General features: G+C 43.8%; 2 protein-coding genes across 4 annotated transcripts in view; both read left to right on the plus strand.

The window, feature by feature from the left end:
- The window catches only part of LOC115096731, a 49,313-nt gene extending 48,338 nt beyond the window's left edge, over positions 1-975 (plus strand). Inside the window, exon 9 of the mRNA XM_029611786.1 lies at positions 710-975. Coding sequence (XP_029467646.1) covers positions 710-904 — 195 coding nt within the window. The 3' untranslated portion in view covers positions 905-975. The remainder of the gene's footprint in view (positions 1-709) is intronic.
- Positions 976-11,357: 10,382 nt separating this feature from the next.
- LOC115098197 overlaps positions 11,358-18,915 on the plus strand; it is a 166,505-nt gene continuing 158,947 nt past the window's right edge. For all 3 annotated transcript variants that reach the window (XM_029614599.1, XM_029614601.1, XM_029614600.1), the window contains exons 1-3: positions 11,358-11,466; positions 11,897-12,012; positions 14,327-14,358. In XM_029614599.1, coding sequence (XP_029470459.1) covers positions 11,362-11,466; positions 11,897-12,012; positions 14,327-14,358 — 253 coding nt within the window. In that variant the 5' untranslated portion in view covers positions 11,358-11,361. The remainder of the gene's footprint in view (positions 11,467-11,896; positions 12,013-14,326; positions 14,359-18,915) is intronic.

Genomic DNA, 18,915 nt, shown 5'->3' on the forward strand with positions numbered 1-18,915 from the left:
CTTCCAAGGCTACTATAGCGCACTGGTTGAAGGAAGCTATTGGTTCCACTTACATTACTGCTGGGCGGCAGGTTCCGGAGGGCTTACACACTCATTCTACATGGTCTCAGGCGAACTCCTGGGCAGAGGCGCAATTGGTATCTCCTCAGGAGATTTGCAGAGCTGCAACTTGGAAATCCTTACATACTTTTGTGCAACACTATTGTCTGGATTTGGGGGCTTCTGGGTCTCCTTCTTTTGGCGAACGTATTCTACGAGCAGGACTCTCCAGGTCCCACCCCATTTATGGAGCTTTGGTACATCCCAGGAGTCTGGACTGATCCGGGTACATACAGGGAAAAGAAAATTGGTTCTTACCTGCTAATTTTCGTTCCTGTAGTACCACAGATCTGTCCAGAACCCGCCCATTTTTCCTGGAGGTGGAGAGTCGCTCGCTCAGCTGTAGTTTTGCCTTATGCATACAGATTCAAAACAGTTGTACTTTTTTCTATTGATTCATTGGATTGAGTGTTGCAATTTTTTGCTTGAGTACAGATCTATACTGAGGAACTGCAGGTGGCACTAGGCTTTATGTATGTCTTCACCTGTTGGCAGGGATGTATGTGCCCAGGCATCTGGACTGATCCGTGGGACTACAGGAATGAAAATTAGCAGGTAAGAACCAGTTTTCCTTTTTAAATGTAATATGTCTTTTCCTTTGATCTGTTAGGTATATGAAAAGACACCCTGCATGCAACCTTTTGCCTCAAATGAACTCATGCTTTTAGAGACCAGCAAATCTTTAAATGTTCTGTATGTTCACAATGGCACATTCGAACCGTACTTTATCTACTGGCTCTTTCCTTTGCAAATGGCATTAAAGCAAAACTTGCCTACAGGTAAAACATTTACTCTCTTGCAATGAAGTTGCTCCATACGTTTTAGGGTATGAACAAAAATTTAAATGAGAGATTTAATAAAAGGTCTTGTTGATTATGCTTTGGTCTGCTCCAGTGCTGATTTGTCTCTTAATACCAAATAAGAATATAAGAACATAAAATGTGCCATGTTGGGTCACAGTGACACCAAGATCCCTTTCCCGAGTGGTAGCTCCTAATTAAGGAACCCTGCATTGTGTATCTAGGCAGGGTGTACTGAAGTCCATGTGTAGAAAATTCACGTACTTGCGTACCCCTGCGAGGCATACATGCACACCTTTGCTCCTGGTTGGGAGTACCCGTACAGTTACACATGTAAATGGTTTCTCTGCCCTGGGAACGCCTCTTTCAAGTGTGCATGCAAGTGCGTGCAGATTGTTTCCGTGCCTACTTTTATGCATACAATCCCCCGGGGTCATTTTCTAAAATCTATTTAAACATGTGAATGCTTTTGAAACTTACCTCCTTAGTTGGGATTATTTTTCCCTGTGCGCATCACTTTTAAACTTTTTCCCCAGAGTCTTTGCGTCAGCTTTGAAAGGGAAAGGGATCCTTTGGAAAACAGAGTCTGAAATTGTCTGTGCACAGACCTGACCCCTGATCTTTGTGTGGGGACTATTTCCATAAAACTCTGTGTGTCCGCGAGTGTGCACAAGCGCTGACCCCCACCTAGACTGCACCCCTCTGCTTTCCATGAGTAGTTGTATGCTCGGACCGGCAGTATGCACATAGCTTTCCATGCAGATAGGGTGGGCGTTTTTGCAACACCCTTTTTCCACATGAAAACCCTGTTTTATACGCAGAGATGACTTTGGAAATCGCTCTTTCCATTTCACCTCCATGGTGATGCCCACTTTCCCTTTCTTTCAAGACACTTTGGCACTTGCCCAGGAACTGCATCCCGACATTCAGTGCCTGGTATTATTCTGGCATGAAATACGACATGCAAAATAAAAATCAGGCAAATACATTTTTGGTGATGCAAAAATGAATTTTTTGCTTTCAGCTGAGCATACCTATGAGCTGGCCTTGTACCTGCATTTCCTAATCCAAAACCTCTTTCCATCATGGCTGGAAATCTGTGCAATGGCTGAACGGGTCCTGAGCCTGCTTGAAATGGAGGATGGAGAATTCTTTGCACATCTTCAGCACAATTTGAGAAAGGAGGTTACATCTGACCACAAAGTATGAACCTTTCCTTCATTAGATCCAATCTGCTGCTTTTATTGACCCTACAAGTAAGAAGACATTGTGTGCTTCTCAAGCCAACATATGGAAATCTGTGCATGAGGAGGGACAATTTCAGTTTCTCTGATAAAGTGGGATTTGGTTATGTAAAATGGCCAGATTGAACATTCCCTGTACATACCCAAATCAGTCCAGACTCCTGGGTTTTGCCTCCCTTCCAGCAGATGGAAACAGAGAAAATTTCTCAGGCACCGCCTGCAACTCCCCAGTATTTTGTCTTTCTCCAGCAGATGGAGGTGGTACAAAACCTGCGGTTCTGAACCCAAGGAAAAAAAAATAGATTTGGGAAGCAAGTTTTATCCTCCCAGAGGGTTGGCAGATCCTGGTGAGACCATCCCCCCTGGTAGAAGGTGAGGACAAGCAGGGATTGGGAACCCCAAAAGTGCTCTTTTGGGCGCTGGGGGTGACAGCTGGTGGTCCAGCTCCCCCCCCCCCCCTCCAGGAAGGATCCTGAGAAACCTCCGCCTCCTTTTCTTCTTCATGGAGGTATTTTTCTTTCTTTTTTAATAAAGTTAAAAAAAAAAAAAGTTTTAGGTGAGAGGCAGTGGAGCATTTTGCTTGCGATCCTGATCGCTCGTCTGAAGGGGGTGAGTTTGCATTGTTTTGGAGGTTTTGTTTTGTTCGTGGATCTCTGACCTCAATTCCCTCTGCTTACCGGCACTGGCCCCGTGATCTTTATCGGCCTGTGCTCTGCCCCGCACAAGCCAGTGCTCGTTCTGTGCAGAGCGGCTTTTGAGTGTCGCTAAAGCAGATCGTTGTTCCCGTTGTCTCCCCAGTGGGAAAGCGGTTCTGAAGCTGCAGGAGCAGATCCGGCGGTTGTTGCTGCCCAAGCTATGGGATTATTTGCAAGTTCTGGGCTGTAGGGCCTCAACCCTGGAATTAGTACCGTGGGCTTTTGCTCACATGAGACCATTGCAGAGAGCGCTTTTGTCTTGGTGGATCCCGGACTCGGAGGAGTTTCAGATTCCATTGCCTCTCGAGGGTGTCACTTGGGAGAGTCTTTCCTGGTGGCTTCTAACTTCCAATCTGGTCCGGATTGGGTTACTACCGATGCCAGTCTCTCTGCTTGGGGAGCGGTATGTCAGCATCATTCAGCTCAGGGTGGCTGGTCCAGGAAAGAGTCTGTGTGATCTATCAACTAGCTAAAGACCAGAGCAGTCCGCTTAACCTTACAGGAATTTCTACCGTTGGTGAGCGGTCGGTCAGTGAGGGTCCTCTCGGACAATGCAATGATGGTAGCTTATATCAATCGTCAGGACAGAACCAAGAGTCAAGGAGTAGCCCAGGAGGTACAAGAGTTAATTTGGTGGGCAAAGCAGCACCTGGAGCGAATAGTGGCATCCCACATAGCCAGGGTCGAAAACATTCAAGCAGATTTCTTGAGTTGGACGGCGTTAGATCCGGGCAAGTGGAATTGTTGGAGTCCACGATGTAGCTCATTTGTGAATGGTGGGCCCCCCCCCCCCCAATATGGACCTAATGGCGACTTGTCTGAATGCCAAGACCTCTTGGTTTTTCAGTCAGAGGCGAGAGCACAGAGCACGGGGCAAGGGGGTAGATGTCCTGGTTCTACCTTGGCCACGGGGGGGTGCTGCTTTATGGCTTTCCTCCCTGGTCGCTCGTGGGAAAGGTTTTGCGTTGCATAGAAAAGCATCAGGAAGAGGTAGTCTTAGTGGCACTGGAGTGGCCGCACCATCCTTGGTTCATGGATCTGGTCAACTTGGCAGTAGACAGACCAATTTGCTTGGGTCATATGAAGGGACTTCTGCACCAGGGACCCATATTTTCCGACCAGGCTCCTTGCTTTTGTCTAGCGGCATGGTTTTTGAGAGGTGGCGATTGAGACAGAGGCAGTTATTACTACGTTATTGCAAGCCAGGAGAAAGTCCACTAATATTTCTTATGTACGGATATGGAAAGTTTTTGAGTCCTACTGTTCCAGCAAAAGTGTTAATCCTCTCAGGTCATCAGTCTCTGACATTTTGCCTTTTCTGCAAGAAGGTTTCACCAAAGGCTTGCCTCTCGGCTCACTTAAAGTACAAGTGGCAGTTCTAGGTTGTCTTTGTGGCAAGATAGATGGTTCCTCTATTTCTGCACATCCGGACGTTATTTGGTTCCTTAGGGGGACAAATAATTTGCGTCCTCCACTTCGAAGGGTTTGTCCGCCCTGGGATCTTAATTTAGTCCTCAGGGAGCTCTGTGAGGCTCCTTTTTTTTTTTTTCTTTATGGATTTTCACAATCTTTAATGATACAACATTATAAAACATTCTTATTGATAACATAATTATATAAGAATATCATATTTTCATATATTATTAATCAATATCTGTTATATAAAGGTAATCCAGGAGAAGATAGTTTACTGAGCAAGTTAACAAGGAAACATAACTTATAAAGAAATCTAGGGAGATTTAATTCCCTCCCCCCCCCCTCTTATAATCAGAGATAATAAGCCACTATCCTTCATTTTGCTCCTATCCATTAGCTGTGTCTATGGGTGGGAATCTAAAAAAGATGAAGAGAGGAAACTTCCATAAATACATATTTATATTCTTTATATATTATCTCGCATCTGCACGGGAATCTTAACATAAACCTAGCTCCCCTAGCAAGAATATTTGATTTTAATCTCAAAAATTCCTTTCTTCTTGTTTGAGTACTTCTCGCTAGGTCTGGGTAGATCCAGATCTACTGTCCATAAAATTTCTCCATATGATGTCTCAGAAACATTTTTAGGACTACATCCCTTTCAGATTGAAATAAAAACTGTACAAAGAGCGTAGTGTTGCGGTCCTCCAACGGAATAGAACCCATTATATTTGTTATATTTTTAACTGGTGGGGAAGGATTACAAGGAGCGCCGGGACTCAAAGAGATGACCTCTGCCCTAGGTGTTACTTCTTGCTCTACAGTGACATCCTTTGCAGCACCTTCCACCGGCGTCATAGTGGCTGGCATCATAAAAAAGGATTCAATCTGAGGCTGTGATGGTAAAGGAAGGGGAGACGAAGTCATAGCCTCCCGAATCCTTGTCTTTCTTTTTGTATGAGGCATATTTACTGAGACAGTACTTTGAAGAAAAAGCAGATTTAAATCACCTCTTTTATGTTATCTCTGAAAAAGAGTTTCTTAAAATCTCCTGGTCAAGGGAGAGTGGAGAAAATCAGGAGGAGTTAAAGAAATATTTTACTCACTTATTGAAGTTCTTTCAGACAATCAAAAGTGTTTCCAGATGGATAGTTACTGCAAAGCCACGCGCCCCTTTGGTGCGCGTGGTGTCGACTGCGCGCCGCTGTGGGCGTTCCTTTTAAGCCGTGATGTCATCAGCAGCGTGACACTCTCCTTTGGGGCTAGGGTAACGCCCTTACCCCCGGTATGCAGTCACTAGCCAAAAAGGAAATATTCACCAGGTAATCCAACCAGCTCTCCTGCGCTGATTCCTCTCTCCCCGAGTTTTCGCTGCTGGGGGCGTTTCTTTTAAGGCCTTCTAGCCTGTGATATCAGCAGCGCGACACTCTCCGTTGGGGCTAGGGTAACGCCCTTACCCCCGGTATGCAGAGAAGACACAGTCAATAGCCAAAAAGGAAATATTCACCAGGTAATCCAACCAGCTCTCCTGCGCTGATTCCTCTGTGAGGCTCCTTTTGAACCTCTCTGGAGAGCGACATTGAAGATCTTAACTCTCAAGGTTTTTTTTCTGGTGGCCATATGTTCGGCTAGAAGATTTTCTGAGTTGCAGGCTTTGTCTTGTCGTGATCCATTTCTTCAGATTTCAAATTCGGAGTCACGCTGAGGAAAGTGCCTTCTTTTTTACCAAAGGTGGTTTTGGCATTCAATGTAAATCAGAAGGTGGAGCTTCCAGGCTTTCCCACAGTGGATACATCCACTCTGCATGCAAGAGAGCTCAAATTGTTGGATGTGAGGAGAGCTTTATTGAGGTACCTCAAGGTAACGAATGACTTCAAGAGGTCAGATCATCTTTTTGTTTTGTGGAGCGGACCGAAGAGGGGCTTTCAAGCTTCTAAGGCTACTGTTGCCCGTTGGCTTAAGGAGGCTATTGGTTCCACTTACATTATTCGAGGTCGTCCGGTCCCGGAGGGATTGCGTGCTTATTCTAAGCGTTCTCAGGCAGCCTCGTGGGTGGAGGAGCAACTTGTTTCTGCACAGGAGATTTGCAGGCCAGCGACTTGGAAGTCACTACATACTTTTGCTAGACATTATCGTCTGGATGTGGGACATACAGGGTCCCCATCTTTTGGCAAAAGTGTTCTGCGAGCGGGAATCTCCCGGTCCCACCCTGAGTAGGGAGCTTTGGGAGACTGGACTGATCTGGGTACATACAGGGAAAGGAAAATTGGTTCTTACCTGCTAGTTTTCATTCCTGTAATACCATGGATCAGTCCAGAACCCACCCAGTCTAGTGAGGAGGAGTCATCCGCTCATTCAGTTTTTATAACAGAGAATATCTTCACTTTTTTAAAGTTTTTGAAGGTTGGGACGCTTTTCAAATTTGTTGTCATTGGCTTGGCTATAGATTAATACTGAGGAACTGCAGGTAGCACATGTGGTTAAGTAGCAGTGACAGTAAAACTTTCTCTGTCTCCATCTGCTGGAAGGGAGGCAAAACCCAGGGGTCTGGACTGCTCCGTGGTACTACAGGAACAAAAATTAGCAGATAAGAACCAATTTTACTTTGTACATCCAGATAAGAGCAGTGTTCCATGGGGAGGGGGAATGGGCAGGAGTTAGGACTTATGCACAGATTGGAGAGGTTTTCCCTGGGGGCAGGAGTGAGCACTTATGCACAGATAGGACAGGTGTTCCCTGGTGGGGAGGGGGAGGAGTTTGCACTTATGCACAGGAGAAGTTTTCCTTGGATGGGGAGGAGTTAGAACTTATGCACAGATAGGAGAGTTGCTGCTTAGGGTCAAGAGAAGGGCTAACTAGAAAATATTTGCATATAAATACAGGGGCAGGTCTGTGCAAGGAGTGAATTTTCAAAGGAAATTTTCTTCCCTTAAAAAATTTGCATAAGGTCTGTGGGTAAAAAATGCCCCGTGTGCACAATTTGAAATTGCGCCATTAATCTTTTGGAGGCTGTTTTACATTTTTAAGCCTGTGACTGAGCTTGTTGAGTGCATTACTCGTTTGGATCACATTTAAGATCGCTTCCTTCTTCTGATGTCTTCTCTATGCAAACCTGCCTTTGCCTGAAGCAGCCTAGTGTGATGTAACTAATTACATTTATCTGAAAGTAACCAGTGACATAACCAGTTATCTTTGAAAAGTAGCTGTCACACCCTGCTTGCAGTCAAGGAACATTTTTTTGGAGCTTGATCAATGGGAAGACCTGGGAGCTTTATCTCTTTTGGATCTCTATGGCACAAATACTTGGACTGACAGAGTTGTGGTGTCCGTAAAAGAAATTCCCATGTTGTTCCTTCCCCTACTATTTCAAGGATTAAGAGGTCTAACCGGGTCGTGTATCAGCTGTCTTCCTAACAGGACTGCTCCTTGCCTTCACTTTCTTTCCTTTTAGTAAGAGAAGGGTGAACATAACCTTTCTTACTCACTCTGCCTCTTTCTGGATTTTCCATTCTGCACACCACTTGTTGGCCCTCCTAGCTGCTTGTCCATCTGTGCTGCTCTTCTTCAGGAGCTTCTGCAGTTCCCCTCCCTTGAGAGGACACGAAGAAGCTCTCTTTTGCCCACCTGTGAAGGGGGGATCTCTGCGCTCAGTCCTCCTTTGCTGACTTTGCAGCTGGCAGAGTCCCATGGCCTGCTGAGCACACTGTACCTTTCAGCAGTCAGGCAATCTGCTCTTACCAGGAGTGGTTGCTTTATCCATGTACACTGGGATTGAATTCTTTTGTGGTGACAACTGACAAGAATGTGAGGCTCTGCCGAGACAAAGAACTGACTGGAGACAGTGACAGATTGTAGGGGGAGTGGGGGAGGAGAAGACAAATGGGGCAGGCACCCGGAGGGGGGCCCATTCGGGGTCAGAATAAGGGTAAGAGTAAGAGCGGGGGAGTAAGGGGAGTGGGCCGTGATCATGGTTCCAGGTCTAAAATCCCCTTAATCTGTGTCTGTCTGGTGATAGACTAGTTGGTTAGTTAGTGCTGTGTTCCCACTGCACAGAACTGGCAAACAGCAGCATGTAAAGCCCACCAGCTGATTCCTGATGAGCGCAGCATCTAACAATAAAACTGACTTCTCCATCCAGCTCACAGAAAGCAATCATAGCATTGTTTTTAAATAAAAGATATTCAGCTTTACTGAAGGATTATTATTAAAATGCTGTTGAAATCTATTTCCTGATCTTTTATTTCGTTAATAAGATGTTCAAATAACTCCACCCCTGTCCTGATTTTTATATTTTCCATCCTGGTTCATTCTGGAAGTAAGAGTCTTCCCTGTTTTATGAATGGGAAGAATATTAGTGCAGTTCCAGAGAAGGCTTTGGGTTGATATTAAAGAATAACATAGACTAGATAGGTCTTTATAAAGGCCAGAGGGCCGAGTAATTCTTCATATTGTTACGTGTTTTCCTCTGACAGTGGCAGAGGGTGGGGAGGAGAGCTGGTGCATGCATTTTTCTCAACACATTTCTGTTCAACTTTTGGATCCTGTAGGATTTCTTGGTAGAGATGACAGTTCAGAAAGTGTGTACAGCTTCAGATGGAATGGCCCAGCGCCATCGTCTCAGCATGGAATCACCACCAAGCCCGGTCGTTTTCCTGAGGAAGTGGATGGGGGAGGTAGAGATCCTCTGGAGTATTGTATGAATGGATTTTTTAAAAAGTGGTCTTTAATTTCTGTTACTTTTCATACTAGTGGGAACTGATGTGGGCATGAACAGGGGAATTTATGTGCTCTTCTTTCCAAATGGGAAGACGTTCAGCTGGGCAGACTGGCTAGCTGAGTCGGTCCTCTTCTGCCGTCTTTTACCACGTTATTATGTTACACTCTGCAAGAAACCAACATGATGACGTTTCTTCTTAGAGTATGTATTGGGGAAAAATCCTTAGTTATAACAGCTAAAGGCAAGTTTTCAAATCAGCATGCTGTACATGTAAAAATAATGAAAACTATTCATGAGGTCAGCGCCGCAGACATCTAGTAGTACTTAAAAAATGAGAAGGCATAGAGCGGAGTAATTTTGAAAGATTTTATGCAGGTAAACACATTAACCCTTGTAAAAACTGCTCTTTTACAATTGCCCCCCCAACGTGCCATGATTTCATTTAGAAATGGTGATTTGTACTTTGTTTCTGTTGCTGTGCACAGCCGGAGGATTTTACCCACTCTGAGAGTGAACACTTTATTTGAGTCGAATGCTTTTTATCCACAGACATTACTTTGAAGATTGCCTTCTTAGTAACCTGTTCAAATTTCCATCCAGTCTCGATAACTAGAAATTCACTTTTGGATATCAAAACCAATAAATCCATAGAGAGTTTTAGTTGGTTAGAGGAAAAGATATCTGTATAAAAGAATTCTGTTTCCTTTGTTAAATTAGCCCAAGTTTCAACCTCATGCTAATTCAGTCCCTTTCAGGCTGATACAGTAAGGTCACGTGGAAAACAGGCACTCAGTGTTAAGCGCCCGCTTTCCTAACGTGCAACCAGCAACCTCTCCTGGGCGTGCAATACCGTATTTAAATGAGGGGTCATGCAAGAAAGGAGGCGCTAGGGACAAAAGTGCGCTCCTAGCACCTCCTTAGCAGAGGAAGCCCAGGACAGGTGGCTGTCAGCGGGTTTGGAAAATGGACGCTCAATTTTACGAGCGTTCATTTTCCTAACCTGTGCACAGCCACGGGTTAGCAAAATGGGCACTCTTAAAATTGAACATCCGTTTTCCTAACCTGATCACCAGCACACTTTTTTTTTTTAACCTTTTGGTTCATACAACTTAATAGCATCATGATATTAAGTCAGAGGATGTACAGAAAAGCAGTATTTTCTGCTTCTCTTTACACTTTTTTGGGCTGCTCAAAAATGAATGCTTGCTCTTGGGCAGGCGTTAATTTCTGAGTGTAAAATATGCGGATCAGGCACACATTTTCTTTTCTGAATCTGGGGCAAATAGCTAATAGCCTCATAAACATGCATTGCATATGATGAGTGCTATTAGTTTTGGGGCGGATTTGGACGCATGTTTGGACATGCTAAACCCCTTAGGGGCAGATTTTCAAAGGGTTATGTGCGTAACTCTGAAAACCTGCTCCTGCGCGTGCCGAGCCTATTTTGCATAGGCTCAGCGGCGCACGCAAGCCCCGGGACACGAGTATGTCCCGGGGCTCTGAAAAAGGGACAAGAAGGGGGCGGGGCATGGGCGTGGCGCCGGTCCGGGGGCGGGACCGAGGCCTCCAGCACAGCCGCTGTGCAGGGGGATGGCACGCCGGCAGCCAGCCGGAAATAATTTAAATAAGGGAGGGGAAGGTGGGGGGGAGCGGAAGAAAAGTTCCCTCTGAGGCTGCTCCGATTTCGGAGGGAACGGGAAAGCCATCGGGGCCCCCTTAGGGCTCGGCGCGCACAAGGTGCACAAGTGTGCACCCCCTTGCGCGTGCCGACCCTGGATTTTATAACATATAAAATCGGGTGTACATTTGTGCACGCCGGGTAGAGCGCACAAGTGTACCCCGCATGCGTTTCTTTAAAAGTCTACCCCAGAATGTATAAGGGGTAGTGGATGCGCGTTAAACAGTGCGCTCAGCTGAGTGCGCTTTACTGTATCGGCCTGTTTGTATGTCTGTTATTAAGAGGTCCATATTGAAAAGGTTAGTTTGACTAACTTTTGGAGTGCTTACTGACTACATTATGTCTAGACAAATTGTTGCACTGACAAAGAGACGGTGCTAGGGGCATTACCAGAGCATAGTTTTACTTTGTCTAGGCAGCACTTATTTTCTGTCTGATTAAATAGCAGGCCTCAAGTTACCCAGCAACTTTCCCCAGCTAATTCTAGACCGGATGTTCAGCTGGTGCAGATTCAGGCTGGATATCCGGACAAAGGCATCCAGTTAACTTTATCTGGACACGGCCGGTTGAATATCAGCTTTTAAGTGTCCAATCTATGCGCACATCTTTTTCTCTCTTGGATTGTAAGTAAGCTGCATTTCTTGGTTGTGCCCAGGGCTTCGTGAGTGTCCTGGATTTCCCTGCACTATGGCTGATCTGGGACCAGCTGTTCATGCAGGACTGGAATGGAAAGGTGATGGAGAATTTCTGTATTGCCATCCTTATGTTACTGAAGAATTCTTTCCTGGCAGCAGATAATTATTCTGCTATAAGACAGGTATAGCAACATTACTTTTTCTGTGAAACGAATGATCTTTCTGGTCACTTTTTAGGTGGTAAATTTTCATATAAAAACATTCCTGTAGGGTTTACCAAGAAAGGTGTAGAATAAGTGTCAACATTCAGACATCTCTGGGTGTTCGTGTTTCAAATAAAAGCAATTATTGTGCATTCTCAGAGGAAGGACTTCTGCCCGAAAGTGCTACATTTAAGAATTGGATAAAAGGTGTATGAGTTTGGGGTTTGCTTGCACAGGGGTTTTTTTTCCTGTAGAATTCTTTCCCTTTCAGAAGTTGCAGGAAATTAAATACTTGGGCAAAACATGTGCATTTTCAAAACTAACTTGCAGCTTTCTACTTGACTTCTGCCCACATCGAAAATCTGGCTCTAAGTATCCCAAATAACTGTTCTTTGCTTTTTCCTGCCAGGTGTTTTTGTTTCATGGTTACCACCTACTCACTGCAGATATTCAGAGAGCCTGGATTCACCTACAGCAAGGAGGCTTAGCAGCTGACATCCCGGGACTCAACAGGCTGAACCAGAGGTAAAGGTTAGACTTAGGGAACATAGGCACCTAGATCCCTGGGCAGAGCCATGGAGTTTCACAACTCGGCTATATTTAGCTGCGTTTTAAGCAAGCATTGCCAGGGGCATGCTTGAGTTGAGGGGAGCCTTTTCTCCCCTTGAGTCCCAGCCACACAAATAGCAGTCCTTGGGTACTTTTGTGCCCGTGTGCCCTTACTCATGGAGAAAAGTGCCTGCATCGTTTGCCACTAGGACAGCAATGTCCAGACTGTGCACAGAAGTGTAAAGTCTGCATGCACCTTTCACCTGCAGGCTTTCCTTCCCTTTGAAAACGGAGCTGGAAAATGTTGGTGCACAAATTTGCACCTGCCATTGTGCAGATACTTTCTCCAGCAAAGTTCTGAGCGTCTGCTAAGGCCTAAGCGCTTAAGTGTTCACCTACACGCCTAAGTGCCAACCCTGCCCAGACTCCACCCTGCTATCTGAGCAGAAAAGTCCACATCTAGCAGGCAGGCAGGTTTCAAAGACCCCATTTCTGCACGTAAAAGGCTGTTTTATGTGCAGAAATGGCTTTGAAAATTGCCCTCCAGATAGGTAGAAAAAATTACCCTCACCCCCATGGAGGAATTTTCAGATCTGCTCATATAGTTGCAAAGACCCTGGGTACCTTTAGCTGTGACCTTTGCATCAGTTTTCAAAGGAGAATTTTGAGCATACGTTCTCTTTGAAAGTTATGCCAGAAAAAAACTACAAGCATAGATTTGAACCTATTTTTTTCTTTGAGGACTTTTTCCTCACTTTGGGGTAGATTTTCAAAGGGTTACGTGCATAAGATACGCGCGTAACCCCCAAAAACCTACCCCTGCCTCCCCCTGCGCGCACCGAGCCTATCTTGCATAGGCTCGGTGGCGCGCGCAAGCCCCGGGACATGCGTAAGTCCCGGGGCTTGAAAAATGGGCGTTCAGGGGGCGGGGCCATGGACGGGGCGCCAGCCCGGGGGCGTTCCAGGGGCGGGTCGAGGCCTCCGGAACAGCCACCGGGCCGGGGGATGGAGAGCCGGTGTGCGCAAGTTACACCTGCCCAGAGGCAGGCGTAACTTCTTCGACAAAGGTCGGGGGGGGGGGGTTAGTTAGGGCTGGGGGGCGGGTTAGATAGGGGAAGGGAGGGGAAGGTGCGGGGGAGCGGAAGGAAAGTTCCCTCCGAGGGAATGGAGGAAGGCTGCTCGGCGTGCGTAAGTTGCACAACTGTGCACCCCCTTGCGCGCGCCAACCCTGGATTTTATAATATGCGCGCGGCTGCATGCGCATGTTATAAAATCAGGCGTAGATTTGTTCGCACCGGGTTGCGCGAACAAATCTACGCCCACACGCATGTAATAAAATCTGGCCCTTTGATTTGAAAATGCAACCTAGGTGTGTTATTTCACCTCCCCTGACCAATGTGGGCAATTACAAAATTACCCCCAAGAAGATTATTTTAAAAGCCATTTCCTCGGGTAAAACAGTGCTTAACTAATGGAAATGGGCTTTGTAAAAATTGCCCACCTGATATGTGGATACATTTGATTTCTTTATTTGGTTTACTTATTTAAAATATTCCACATATTTAAGTGATATGTTTTGAGTAGATTACAATATCAGTAAAAACCATTCATTTAAGTATGCAGTGCACAATAAGAATTAAAATCAAATTAAAACATGGGACAAGAGGCGTTCTCGGGGCGGATATCCATTTGCAGAAACATACTTATGGTTTTCCTCTGTCCAACTTTTCCTGGAGTGATATTCAAAGTGAAAGTAACATGTGTCCTTTCACTCTGAAAGCTGCTGCAGAGTCTGCAGGTAAATAATGCCTGCTGACTCTGCAGTCATGTGAGCAGTTACAATATCCAACCCAGGGTCATTTTCAGATTGTTTTACACAGATAAAAAGGGTGAAATGCTTGTCAGTGAAGTCTGCAGGGAGGGAGGGGCAGGAAACATGGGGCAAATGAAAAGTATCCGCATTCCTCCTTCCAGCCAAAATTTTCAAAGGAAGCTGTGTGTGGCGTTTCACTTTGAAAATGAACTAGTAGGCCTGCGGAGTAGTCTCGGAATTGTCCCCTAAGCCATTGCAGACAATGTTTAAATTCCCAATATAGTAAACTCCTGGAAATAATACATTCTCCCTGTAGTGAATGTGCATTAATTCTAGACTGCTTATAGTCTTCTTTCCTAAATGAATACTTTAATATAAGGTAATTAAAATTCAGCTAAGAATCTTTTTATTGCAGTGTGTATTGAGACAGGACTGATAAAGTATTGAAACAGACTAATTAGTAATGTTTGTGTGCAGGCGGCACTCCACTATGGCTCCAGTGCTACAAGGTATGTAACTGCTCATGGCAATAGTCAAATGTGATGTTTTCTGTATTAGAAAAGAAGCACAGAATGTAACACTCTGGGATAAGTATGGAAGCCTACAGCAACTGTCAGAAAGGTTTTGCATCTCAGGTATAGCTAGCTGCCTCTTTAATTCTTTAAGCTGTTCACAGTTACCTGGCATTTGCAACTGGGTACTTGCCAGGTACTTGTGACCTGGATTGGCCACTATTGGAAACAGGATACTGGGCTTGATTGACCCTTGGTATGACCGAGAATGGCATATCTTATGTTCTTATGTTCTTATGCTTTAAATGGAAAAAATTGGTAGTGGTATTACATACATGATGGTATGTGATCAAGAATCTCCTCTATACACAGTTCCTTTCACGTAATGCCATTTTTGGAGAGAATAAAGGTTCAGCAGTAGCTGGAGATCTGAACCTTTGGCCAAAAGTAGATTTGTTTAGGGTAATTTTTTCCCTGGATTGGCCACTGTTAGAAACAGGATTCTAGGCTTGATGGACTCTCGGTCTAACCCAGTATGGCAGTTCTTATTTTCTTATTACTAATTTCCCAAGATAGCAACGGACTCCATATCTCCGAAACATTTGGATATTTATCCTTTCATGCTTGTGTCAGTTTTTGCAGAGAATATGTGTCCCATAAAAGTTATACGGTAGTTTTTATAAATGGGAGTAGTAACTGTAAACTTTCCAAACAGGTAAGTCAATTAGGGAGCAATATTCAAAATATTTTATGCCTGCACCTGCTTCAATGCAGGCACAAAGTACTCAGGGACCTTATACCCACAGATAAGCACTGGCCTGAATTTTCAAAGGGAGTTTCTCTTTACAAATGAACTTGCAGGCCCTGCACACTCCCCATGGGGTTTAATAATTGCCCTCCCCAATTGGTTTTCTAAGAAAGCAGTTTCCTGTGCTCCAACAAATTATATTGTTTGGTATCAAACAAAATGTTCTATTTATCTTTTGAATATTATGTTATTAGTAGATAATCAACAAAATATGTAATTAGTCCAAGGAAGGACACTTGTGGACATAATAATTGTGGCTCATGTATGCCAAAACCATCAGGTCACCCAGGATCCCTGCTGTTTGTTTTATTGTTATTTTAAATGTATAACTTGCCTTTGAACAAAAGCACTCAAGATGAGGTACACATACACAGACAAAATTACATGTAAACCGTTGCGATGGTATATAACTTAGCAACGGTATAGAAAAGATTTTAAATAAAAATAAATAAATAAATAAATTGCTACAATTAGTCACCGATGACAATAAAACAAACAGAAAAATCTCAACAATTTAAGATACAAATAGAAAACAAGTAAAACATAACTACTCCAATAAAATAGCATAAGTAAATAGTGTAAGTAAATTATATTAATTATAGTTATTATTATTAAAAGTAAAGTCCAATGACATTATTTACAGTTTATAGTTGGGCATTGTAAGGTCAAGAATTTTAGGCTTCCTGTTTTCGCAGAAGACATATATAACAGGATCTAGGGAAGAACATCAGCTGGACTGAAATTTTAAGAAATTTCTAAAATTTCAAAGGAGAATTTTTTAAATGGAACTGCCTGACAGTTCTTCCACTTTTTTGCTTACATTTTTCTGATGTTAGTATTTACAGCAACAACTTCCTTATACAGGAAAATCTTTGTAGAAATTTGTAACTGTACCTTTGAGGGAAATTTTCAAACAGCCTTCATAAGAAAATTGACAAACATGTTCCTAAGTGACACTATTTTTCAAAGTGGACTTATGCACTTAAGTCCACTTTGTAAATTATCCCATCAAATCTACCTGCACAAGATATGCCAACTAAAAGGTCCGCACAAATATTTCCTGAAAATGTACACCCATGCTTTGTAAAACTCCAAACGTATGTGCTTTAGTTCAGATCTCTCCACAGTCTTGCCCCTGGGAATGCCTCTGCTCAGCCCAGGTAAACTTACATGTGAGCAGGACATATGCTCATAAATTTCTCTGTATATCAGGCAGGCGGTTTAATCTGCAGAAGTCCCTTTGAAAATGACCCCCCTCAATGTACAAAATAAATGCTATTAGATAACTATTCACCAGTGTACAACTAAAATCAGTCTGGAGTGTTAGTATTCAGACTTTCCAGCTTGTGAAAGTTATTTCATTGCGCAGGATTTTTTAAAACTCTCAAACCCCGGTGTTTTCACCATTCTTATTGGGGTAGATATTCAAAGATATCCGGTTAAGAAAGTTAACTGGTTAAGACTTATCCAGATAGCTTACAGGAGATGCTCAGCAGCACAGTTATACTGCTGACTATCCCTGTAAAAATCGCTAGTTAGTTGGATAAGTTTTATCCAACTAATTTTAGACCTACTGTTGAGCAAGTCTAACTTATCTAGTTAACTGGATAAGCTTGAATACCTCTACTTATCTGACTAACGGGCCGATACAGTACAGTGCGCTCCGCTGGAGCATACTGTTAACCCACATTTGGACGCGCGTTTTTGATGTGCTAGCTTTACTCCTTATTCGGTAAGGGTAATAGCGTGCTGAAAACGCGCGTCCAACCCCCCCTCGAAACTAATAGCACCTGCAACATGCAAATGCATGTTGATGGCCCTATTAGTTATGCCTGTGCGATTCAGAAAGTAAAATGTGCAGCCAAGCCGCACATTTTACTTTCAGAAATTAGTGCCTACCCAAAGGTAGGTGTTAATTTCTCTCGGCACCGAGAAAGTGCACAGAAAAGCAGTAAAAACTGCTTTTCTGTGCACCCTCCGATTTAATATCATGGCGATATTAAGTCGGAGATCCAGAAAGTTAAAAAAAAAAAAAATTGAAATTGGCCCGCGGCTCTCGGGTTGAAAACAGAACGCTCAATTTTGCCAGCGTCCGGTTTCCGAACCAGTGGCTGTCAGCGGGTTTGAGAACCGATGCTGGCAAAATTGAGCATCGGCTGTCAAACCCGCTGACAGCCACCGCTCCTGTCAAAAAAAGAGGCGCTAGGGATGCACTAGTGTCCCTGGCGCCTCTTTTTACTGCGGGCCCTAATTTAAATAAATTAATTTACTGAATCGCACGCATAGGAGAGTGGCCTGTGTGCGCGCCAGAAGAGCGGGTGCTCGCCCGCTCTCCCGCGATTTTTACTGTATCAGCCTGTAGGTTAGCTGGATAAGTAGCTCCTCCCCAGAATGCCCATATCCCACCACCACTTATCCGGCTAAGTGGCGGCCACTGAATGGGACCAGATATTCAACTGCCCCTCCCCCCCAGCCGGATAAGTCCCTACTTATCCAGCTAAGTAGTACTGAATAATTATTTATTTGTTTGTTTATTTAAAATCATTTGTTAATCACCTGACTGATGACATCTTTCTAAGCAATGTACAACATATTTTAAAATTATAACATAATTCAGTAATACATAATTACATAATTTAAACAATTAGCCATATAAACCAATCTTTCCTTCCACAAACCCACTGCTTATAAGGCAAGTTTTTAAAGCCTTCCTGAATTTTAACAAATCTATCTCCTCTCTTAAGCTTAAAGGCAGATTATTCCACAACTGAGGAACCATCCCGGAAAAGGATCTAGTTTTCAGGCGAGAATGATGAAACACTTTCACAGCCTGTCCCATCAATAACTGCCCTTTCATTGATCTCAAATTTCTACTGGGCTTATACCAGCTCAAACGATTTTCCAGCTGCTTTGAACCTATTCCTCTTAGTGTTTTAAATGCCAAAGAAAGATTTTAAAATTTACATCTGAATCAATTGCAGTTTCCGCATAAGTTTCTCTGGGAGTCCCAAAAATAAAGCATTATTATGATCTATATACAAGAGGACCAACACATAAACCACAGATCTCAACATCTCAAAATCCAGAAACGGTCTAATTTGCCTTAACATTTTAATCCTGACATAGCTATTTTTTTTAACAATTTTATCCAAATGTAGATCAATTGTAACCAATAGTACATAGGAATCAATAAGCAATAGTATGTGCAGAGCATTTACAGAAGCAGTCTCTAACATCAGGTACAGCGTAAACTAGTTTTACACAGAATTAGCATTACAATACCCTAGGAAGGAACTCCACACTTCAGTATACTTATAGTGTGTGATCTGCAAGTCAATTCTCAGCAATTCAATATCTGCACTATCCCTTACCTGCTGTGTCCAATGGCTCAACAGAGGACTAGTTTTCCAAAATGTAGCTATAGTAAATATGGCAGTCAATAAAAGATGCCCTACTAATTTTCAGTTTTTGAAGGGATCACCCAACCCCGACCATTTACTCAGCAACCCTAACTCAGGTCCAATAAGGAACGCATAACCCAGATGTTGGCGATCTCTTGCATAACCTCACCCCAGAAATAGCATACACTGTTGCAATGCCACCACATATGTAAGACCCCACTTCTCCACACCCCCTCCAACAACCATTACATACCCCTGGGAAGATTTTAGAATAATTCACCAGGGCTCTGTACGTTCTATGTAGACGTTGGATCATTAAAGCTACCTGTCTACCACATATTGAGC

The sequence above is a fragment of the Rhinatrema bivittatum genome, chromosome 8 (genome assembly GCF_901001135.1).
Source record: "Rhinatrema bivittatum chromosome 8, aRhiBiv1.1, whole genome shotgun sequence".
Lineage (NCBI taxonomy): Eukaryota > Metazoa > Chordata > Amphibia > Gymnophiona > Rhinatrematidae > Rhinatrema > Rhinatrema bivittatum.